The sequence below is a fragment of the Perissodus microlepis genome, chromosome 4 (genome assembly GCF_051167445.1).
Source record: "Perissodus microlepis isolate ML-2025 ecotype Zambia chromosome 4, ASM5116744v1, whole genome shotgun sequence".
Taxonomy (NCBI): domain Eukaryota; kingdom Metazoa; phylum Chordata; class Actinopteri; order Cichliformes; family Cichlidae; genus Perissodus; species Perissodus microlepis.
In genome coordinates, this window is record NC_140464.1 from 8,363,012 (window position 1) to 8,372,849 (window position 9,838).

Sequence of the window (9,838 nt, forward strand, 5' to 3'; positions counted from 1 at the left end):
AAATTCTATATCATATCTCTTCCCATTTATATGAACATTAAGCTCTTGTGCTTAAAGCCCCAAATTCCCTGTTCATATGTAATCTGTGCCAGAGAAAGAGAAAAATGGGACCATCTGTGAATCCTTGGCAAACTCTCTGTACTAGTGGCTATCGTCAGCCACAACGGTAAGAAAGCATAAAGCATAGCTGAGCTGACAACAGGCCTTTAGATTCTAGCCAATACTGTTTATGAGCCTCGGTGCTGTGCTGCTTCAATCACTAACCATAAAGCCCAAAAGCTTAAATGTGTAATTGAACACTGACAGAGTTCCAGTAGTTAGACTCATAATAGTGAGTACAACAGTTGCACAGTTAGTAGACAGGAACCTGATCATGCAAGTTTTTACCACCCAAAAGAGTGCTGAGTCTTGTTTTCAGTATCAGTTTTGCATAATGCTTTGGGCAATTTGAATAATGCTTTTGCAATGCATTGCACTGCTTTTGTTTTGTTTTTTAAAAGCATAGCAAAAAGTGAAGGCAGCTTGGTATTGTGCACACAATGATTTTCACACAATTAGGTTTGCGGTTATACAGTACTCTGCGCTGATTACCTGAAGTTGGCATCCTGACAAGCACAATGCTCAATGTGAAGGCTGAAAATTTCATATAACTCTGTGTATTAAGCTGCGGTTCTAAATAAGACTGAGCGAAGAGTCAGCCTACAAGCATCATCTGAAAGATCATTTAAAGGAGCATCAATTTTACAGTAAATAATTTTCGTCAAGCTAATCATTGCTGCTGTTTGTCATTTCTACTGGACATTTAATGTCTTTAATGTTTTGCTAAGCAAACACAATTATTAATAAAGTCTCTAATAGAATAAGCGTTAAACTTGAAACTGTATGATCAGTCATTAAAAATCTAAACAACAAAGACTACAAACTGAATCAGACTTAGTTTTGATATTTTGGTCTACTTGGCAGGTTTTGTTACTTTGTGTTGAACATGCATTTCAGTAAGCACCAGAAAGAAGTATTGAAATTTACACCCTGAAACCACAAATATTTGACTGAAAGCCAAAAACAGATTATAAAATACAGTAATTTCACCATGCATCTATCAACAGAGATGTAAAAACAAAGCAAGCTCCTCTTCTCATCTAAGAAGCAGAAAAATGCACTTGTGCAGTCCAGCTTTCAGTGTGAATTACATAAGATCAGTCCCACGATTATGAAAGCTGTAAATATGCTGAGGTTTGAGGTTGGCTAGGTCTTGACATGGTGAGCACCTCGAAGCGGAAAAGCACACATAAAAAAATTAATAAATAAATATCTAGCAAAGTGGGTACACAGAAATCGAGTACACGAGTATCCATGCTGACAAGAAGAAAGAAATACTGAAACCAAAGAGCATGATTAAGCTATAGGTCTCTTTAAACCAATCAGTGTTCAAAGCTGTAGAAACTTGTACCACTTGGCGACAGTAAACATGATGCAGGACAGCGCTGGATACCGATAGCTGTAAATGCTGATAAGACAGGCTGGAGTAGAGACAAGCCTCATACACTTCTTTTTTTAACCCTAAAGTTCTAAAGATTTGAGCAACAGAAGCAATCGATGCAAGTGCTAACTGGTTCATTCATGGAAATCCACATGAATGAATTAAATACACAAATAAAGGGGGGGGGGCACCGTGGTGCAGCGGTCAGCACCACAGTTCTTTCTTCATAGCAAGAAGGACCTGGGTTTCATCCCAGTCTGTTTGTATGTTCTTCCAGTGTCTTGTGGGTTTTCTCCTGGTACTCCAGCTTCCTCCCATAGTCCAAAGACATGCATGGGGTTAAGTTAATTGATCGTTCTAAATTGGCTGTCAGTGTGACTGGTTGCCTTTCTATATGCCTTAGTTTTGCAACAGATTGGCAACCTGTCCAGGGTGTACCCTGCTCTTACACTATGACAGCCAGGATAGGCTCAGAACAGTAAACTCATTTATGCATTTATGCTGGACTTCGCTTGATGACATTAGAACCTCATTTATGTATAGTAGTCTAAAAGGTGTATTTCAGTGTTGTATAGTCATACATGCCCTTATTCTGTTGTAAAATATGACAACAAAAGTGCAGCAGTACCTTCTTTTTTTCCCTGTAGGGAAATTACTGTTGCCAGCAGTTACTTTGAAAGTTACTTTGAAAAAGTAATTAATTATAGTTACTAGTTACTTCTTCAAAAAAGTAACTGAGTTAGTAACTGAGTTACAATATTCTAAAAGTAATTAATTACTTGAAAAGTAATTATTGCGTTACTTTAAAAAAACGTTTAACTCTCTGGGGTCCAGGGTATAACTGGCCATTTTTAAACATTTCCCTCAACATTTTACCTTTAAAAACTATTTTAAAGGTAAAAACTACTATATGATAACTTATGGCAAAGGGGTGGGATTAAATAAGTGTTTACTTCTTCCCACCGCGTTTCCTTGTTAGTAACTGTAACGGCGTTGTAACGATAGGAATAGCAATTAGTTAGATTACTCGTTACTGAAAAAAGTAACGCCGTTAGTAACGCAGTTACTTATAACGCTGTTATTCCCATCACTGGTTGCCGGTAATATTGACTTTAAGCTTTACTAATATCTTTAACATAAACATAATACTAGCTCTGATATGCTTTCATGTAAATCCACCCAGAAGGTCAGACGGTCAGATGCTGACTCGCTTTCTTCCTCCAGCAAATCTCTGGTCTTATCTTACAATATTAACTTTCTCTCATCTTATTATATTCTCACAGAAAGATGTGGCTGAAAGTTCAGTCTTTTGTCGCATACAACTGTTAGAAATTTCCATATCCCTCACATCATTCCTTCTACTGTTCAGGTTCTCCTCATGTTCAAATTTCAGTCTCAGAGATAAGTCTTCCTGACCACCCTGGCATGGCTTGTCTGCAGAAGACGATGAATAAATGATGCAAACGTGAAGACAGAGCTCTCTATCTGACAGACCAAACCTAAGAATGACTGAGTCAATAAAAGAAATGAAAAAACTGATTTTAATATGTGTTAGCACTAGCCTTCTTTTCTCCTCTTGTGTTTCTGTGTAAGTGTGTGTCTGTGCACACGGGCGCCTATGTGCATATGTGATCATGGTAACACGTGATCCTGATCACCATACTAAAGGGATTTCATATTCCTATCCATTTGTACTCAATAGTTATTACTGCCTCATTTATTATCAGCCACAACAGCTTGACTGGTTCCAGTTGGAATGATCCAATCCAAAAGAATTGTAAACCTCCCAATCCTTTGTTCCTTTTATCAATGCTGGCATGTTTTTCTGACAGTTGCACAATGGAACAGTAACAGTAAAATAAGCCTTATGACAGTAGAGCATTTGTACCGACAGCGAAGCTTTTGCTTTGAGGTTTTTCCCTCTTTATTTCTACAGCATGTACAGATTCAAAGACAACAAACAGTTCTGCTCGTACCAAAAACCTGCATCAAAAACTAGCATGTTTTTTTCCACACAGAACTCTAAGTGGGAATCAGTGAGGGGACCAGTCAATATTCTTACTAATAAACAGAAGTAATTATGCAATTGGCATTAAAAAAAGTCATCATCCGTCCGATACGTTCATGGTTCAAAACATGCAGCTTTTGTATTTTGCAAAGGATTGCAAATTGTTTCATCATTCACAGAAAGTACTCTTGAGGATGCACTGTTACATTCACTTTCTGTCTTACTGTATATTGACAGAAAAAAAAACATGTGATGAGAGGAAGTGGCATGAAGGCAGTAAACGCATGCAAAAGCAAAGCCTGATGGAGATGGTGCAGTTCTCACAGACATCATCTTTCAAACCTCTCATCCCCTAGCTCAGATGAACCTGGGGATGATCAGATGACATATCTGACCATTATTCAACCTTACAACCACTCTACAGAAGAGCCAAGACCATACCAGACTCTACTACAGTGTATGTCCAAACCAATGCCCTGCCTGGATTGTTTCAGCCGCAGATTTTCTCTGGCATGAGTACCACATTGACATAGACAACCTGCCTATCCTCTGATGACATCACTGTTGTGCACATCCCTCAAGGATCATCAAGATAAGCCATCACCTCAAACACTCCCTGACGGTGTCCAATCAAATCACTTGTTCTCGTTTGATCTCTTTGCAATTTGACACATGGGTAATTGGGGTTATAGTTAAAATCGCTATCCTTCAAGGGAATAAACCAGGACAAAGGATTAGGAGGCACCTTTGTTCCACGCACATGAATGGCCAAAAATACAAGAGAAACTTGACTGGTTCGTGAGACCTTTTAACAATTTTTAAAGACGCTGCTATAAAAATCTCCAAATCTTTGCTAGAACTGTATTTAGAAATTTGCCTAGTCATCAATAATAACCTGGATAAGTTTGATCTGTTTCTTGAAAGCGTTTATAACCAAGCTTCAAAAGCTCCAATAAAGACAGTGGCTCAAATATATCAAATTTTCCCACTGACCAGATCAAACGTACTGGCATTTAAAGCGCTTTAGACTCCAAGCTACTTTTTACCACACATTCACACAGTGCTTTATTCTCTGCACTTTAAGCGCTTTATCTACCTCACATCCGCAACCAATTTAGAGTCACCACCTCAAAGTCAAAAGACCTTCTTGCTGGGAGGCACCATTGCTAACCACTATGACACCATGCTGCACTTATGCTGCTTGTCCTTTCTATACTATATGACGCAAGTCAGCTTCAAGGGAGGAAAGTGTTTTGTTATGCCTATCAAATATGCTTAAAATAGCAAGTCAAAAACTTAAAACACACATAATTCTACACTCTAAAATCACTGTTGTTCAATAACTGGATTTGGGTGATCGTGAGCTTGTTCTCGTTTCTTGTTGGTGAGTGACCTTTACAAAACTGTTTATGATTTAGCTCCCCGTTTGATGCTAAGCTGCGGTTTCACATACAATAAAGCCTATTTGAGATGTTTGTATTTCGCAGATTGCTGCTTTTAGAACACGAGCCAAGAGAGCGAGCGATGATTCAGCAGCCCCAGACGTCTGTAATCACCGCTTCACATCTTCTGGTGCCTCTTTTTCAATGCAGTGCAGATCTCTGCCTTCCAAAAATATCTAGGCGTTTAGTACAAGTTGCTGCTGCAGGACACATGGGAATTACTTATGCTCTTTGAAATCCATGAACAGACACACATTTTACGTAAACTTGAGTGATCTGTACCCATATTCCCTTTAAATTAAGTTTCTGGAGAGAGCTATTATTTTTCATAAAGCCTGTGATGGGAGTAGTGATGCATAAACAGGTTCTTATTCCAATTCTCATTTTCATCATCTCAGATGATCCCTCTATATGTAATCAGTGTTATTAGTTCAGGCTTCTACTGAGTTGTCCTCAGCCCTGGAAAGGATCAGACAAAGCTCACATTAGTGAAACAATAGCCAGACTCAGAGGCAGAGATTTAAGATGCTGTCCTCATACGCGAAATATCCCCTACAGCTATGTTTCTATCCAGGTGTTCGACATATTTTAAATTTCACTGGAATAATACAAACCAGAAGATCTGTCTTCGAAGAATTCTGTTATTCTGTTCTTGTAAAAAGTAAGGAAGCATGTGTGAAGTCGGTATCCTGAAAAATATAATCAAACTGCAAGAATCCTCCAGATATAATTCAAATAAGGAGATTCAAATTAAAATAACAGTTCATGTCATGGTGACCATTCCTAATTAATCATACAAAACCCCTGTGGCATGAACTAGGACTGCTCCCTCATCAACCTTGGAGCGTTATGAAATCCACTGATATCTGCCTGGTCAGCTTTAACACTGATACCATACAGGTCATCTGGCTGAGACGAGGGAAGGATGTCCTGAATTTGTTATCGAGACCAGGGGTAGTCAAACACAGTAATAAACTGCTCTTTCTATTTATATGATAAATAAGTGGAGGGCTATGACCTTGAGATTGAAAGGAACATTTCAGCGCCGAGGATTATTTGGCATTATTTGGCAGAACACTTTTCTCTAACAGAGACAAGAGTGCCAAAAATCTTGTCTTTCTTGGTTTTAACCCAGAGAATATTTTGTCCTTCAGATAAAAGAAAAAACATTCTCAACATCTATCTTTAAATTGCATGAGTTGCATGCAAATTTGTAAATTACTTGATGTCTCATCTGAGATTATTTGAACATAGCATTTACCTGGCCCTATCTTCATCCAGGACATTCACTTTACTCAGTGGATTAATCCCCTCGCAAGGTCGGGCTCTTTTAAAGTATTCTATTGCATTCTGGAGGTGGGGAGGGGTACACTGAGTCATTTTGACTCAAATCTATTACATGAGATCAATGAAAAGTTGAAGTGATGTCCTGCCTCTCGTGGCAAAAGAGAAAAGAGGTGAAAGGGTGAGATGTTCTTATGCAAGAACAACTGATAACGGTGTGACCCGTATTGATTTTTATTTTCTGTTGAAGTGGGTTTATATCATTTATGTCTGTGCTTTTCTAATAAATTAGAACCTGACTTTGCAGGTCGAAATGCTTTACCTTGCCTGTACTCGCCTGAAAAAAACCCATCTAGAATGCATAAAGATGAATGGAACAATATGCTAAATGTACTGTATATTATGTTGACTTGCAAGAATATACGCCTTACATGCTTCGTAAAACACTGGTTGCTGCTTCACTAGCTGCGCTAGTTGTCAGTCCCCTCCACCCTGCAGCCAGGCTGGAGCCGGCCTTGCAGCTGTCCACAATCCAGCATTACATAACAAGGCTGCATCACAAACACCCCCCACCTACCCACCTCCCCAGCCACTTTGCAGTCTCTCCACCACGAAAATGTCACCCCGCTGAGGAAATTAGGAGAGGACAAACATGCAAACTCCTTCCTTCCAACATTTGCATACCGAGGGCCAAGTTAATGTTCCGATGCAATGCTGGAATAGCTCGTTTGCTTCCTGATTCCCATGCACCCACAACTCCTTCACCTTTTAGATCTTGGCTTAAACAGACATGCAGTAAACTGCTGAAAAGCAGTCATGTGCGCTGAAGCTATACAGAAACCAACTGCATAGAATGGTTGATCTATTTTCCCACCATGCCCCACTTGACCAGTGTATACTTTATAGTTATCTTATTAGTGGAGTGCATCGTTCTAGCACCGACCAGAGAAATTAAGCCCTACTTGGATGCACGATGAAGATTAGAAAGTATCAACATTTCAAGATATGAATGTCTGTCGGCGAATATCTACACGTTCTTCTACATGTCAAGACAAGCAACTGTAACAATATTTGATGTATCATAGTAAGCTTATAGAGCAGAGGACTTTTCTAAACTTAACACTGTACCATGTAACGTGTAACATAAAAAAGGGAATTCAAACTATGCCCAGTTTGTAGTTTCCTTGTGTTTTTATCAGTCTGGCCTTCTTTTCGCTCCAAAATTCTATCTTACGTACCTTCTACTCTATTTCACCAAGGACATGCATGATGCAGTCAAGCGCACACAGACATCCAACAGGAAAAAGAGCCTCAGACACATCAGTGCACCTCTCAGAAGAGACCATACTGCATCACATAGGTATCACTTGTAACTAAGTAACACTCTGATGATAAGCGTTTTCCACAGATAATTCAGGATATTCAAATATCTACTGTATTCTTTTTTTCTTTTTTTGTTGATTCCAATCAACCATCATTTTTAAGCAATGTAAACTGCAGACTGGCTCCTTTATAGCTATTTTACTGGCACTATAAATGGAATTTGCAGTGGATTTTACATCTGAAAGTTCATAGATGTGTGTGCCTATGCGTTTGTTTGAAGGTCTGAAGGAGAGTACTTTGTGTCTGTTCACATTCAGGGGAAATCCAATAATGGGGGGTAACAAATAACCTGCCTGCATGCTGTCAGTTGCTATGCAAGCTGAGTCTGATATGACAGACTGCAACTCTCCAGTGTGTCCCACCTCCATAATACTTCTATATCCACCAGAGACCCCATGATGATCTGTCGCGCTAACAGACTGCAACAAGGCAGATATTATGCAGTAGCCTACTAAAAGCATGTAGAGTCACATTATATATAACATGAGGAAACTTGCCATTTTGACAGTGCAGGTTTGTGGAAGACAAGTTAATTAACCTCTAGTAATGGGAGCACTAATTAGGGTTGCGCGCCATTAAAAACATTAGAATGACACTATCCATTACTGAAGGAGCTATAAGAAGAAATGCGCATGCCCCGGCCAACGATCTAAATTTATATTGTGGGAAAAAAGTTTCAAAGTACACCAAATTCTACACACCATCAGTCCGACTTACTTTCACTTCCACATTTCTTACCCCTGTAACAAATTCCAATTTAGATACAACCTAAGGATAACTAATATTATTATAATATGGACCTTTACGGTAACCTAATATCAGGTTTTCAAGGTGACTGAAAGTGTCCCGACTGGTTTGACACTAAGCAGGAAAATCCACACATGAAAACCAAAATAAAGATGTTCTATGGAAACCTTAACGAACTTTTCGGCTTTATTCCCATAGGGCTATGAATTTTGACATTATGCCAAAGTTCTACGGGGCGCTGCAAAACTGAAAGCTGCCTAATTCTCATTTTTTTATGGGGCATTTACGGAAACTCTGGAAGTCCGCAAACACATTTTTACTGCCTGCCTTGCTTTACAGCTGTAGCACCGCCACTTTGCAAATTCTCCTTGTGTCACCTTGAGGATCGGTGACAATGAGAATAAGTGCTTTAATCGCCAACCTTCATGATGCCGCAAGGTGTGTTTCCAGCTCCCTGACTTCTCTCCGCTGAATTATCACGGCTGCCACTCCCGATCCTTGGACTGCCGTGGTCCCTGTACCGTCCATTGGTGTAAACTCCCTCCGCCCCGTACCCCTGAGCGGCGGCCGACACCTCCAAGTACGTCCGGGTACCGGTCGGAGGTAGAGTGGCCGCATCGCCGGTGATCCCCGCAGCGTTGGTCGCGCCCTGAGCTGGCGGGGCGCTGATGGCAGGATCCAATAAATGTCCCGACACCCCATCTGAAGCGTGTACCCCTGCCATGATCCGCCGGTGTTACAGCAGAGCCCTCCCCGCCACAATGTAAAAACAACCCATTTTCTCAAACCACGGTGGACTTGCTGTCATCCGGGCGGCTCGTCTCCTTCACCGAATTACCGAGGCTGGTCCATCATCGGAGCGCACGGCAGCGTTGGTACTCGAGAGCCAGGCCGGTCAGACTGAACTGTCCTGGTGAAATAACAAGCAGACGGTGCACCCCACACGCGCGACGTCCCCCGCTTCGCTTTCTGGAAGCGCGTGCTCATAAAAAAATGGAAATACAGACTTATGATCGGGGTTTGAGGATGTCGCTCCTGTTTATCGCTTGCAGTTTCGTCTCCTTGCCCTGAAAAAAATCTGTTTCTCTCACCACGTCCGCTTCTCTAGACTCTGCGCGCATCGCCTCGTGCCAGCAACACTTTTGCAGTGCTTGCAAACTGGAGGAGATCTTCCCCTCTCAGGCATCCGCGGGACAAATTCAAGAACGTGAGAGCGCACTCGCATAAACGCGTGCGCACACGGACAAGTGCGTGCACCACTCCATCCAGTGTCGCGTGCACAATCACGGCTCGATTCCTTGACGTGCACGCGCAGAGTCACTAAGCTTTGAAGCAAGCTCACCACGTTTGTGTGAGTGTTTTGGAATTTGGGGTGAGCATTTTAACATTTCTACAGTTTTAATGTTTCAGCAGACATTTTTGTCAAAATAAGCGCTCGTAACTAACTCACAAACTCTCTCTGCCAAGCAGGCTGCAGTCTCCACTAGAGGACGC

General features: G+C 41.0%; 1 protein-coding gene across 1 annotated transcript in view; it reads right to left on the bottom strand.

Annotated features, from left to right (window-relative positions):
• The window catches only part of LOC146388245 (inactive phospholipase C-like protein 2), a 64,923-nt gene extending 55,319 nt beyond the window's left edge, over positions 1 to 9,604 (bottom strand). The window contains exon 1 of the mRNA XM_084925421.1: positions 8,766 to 9,604. Within this exon, the coding sequence (XP_084781547.1) occupies positions 8,766 to 9,068 (303 nt within the window). The 5' untranslated portion in view covers positions 9,069 to 9,604. The remainder of the gene's footprint in view (positions 1 to 8,765) is intronic.
• Between the last annotated feature and the right edge of the window lie 234 nt (positions 9,605 to 9,838).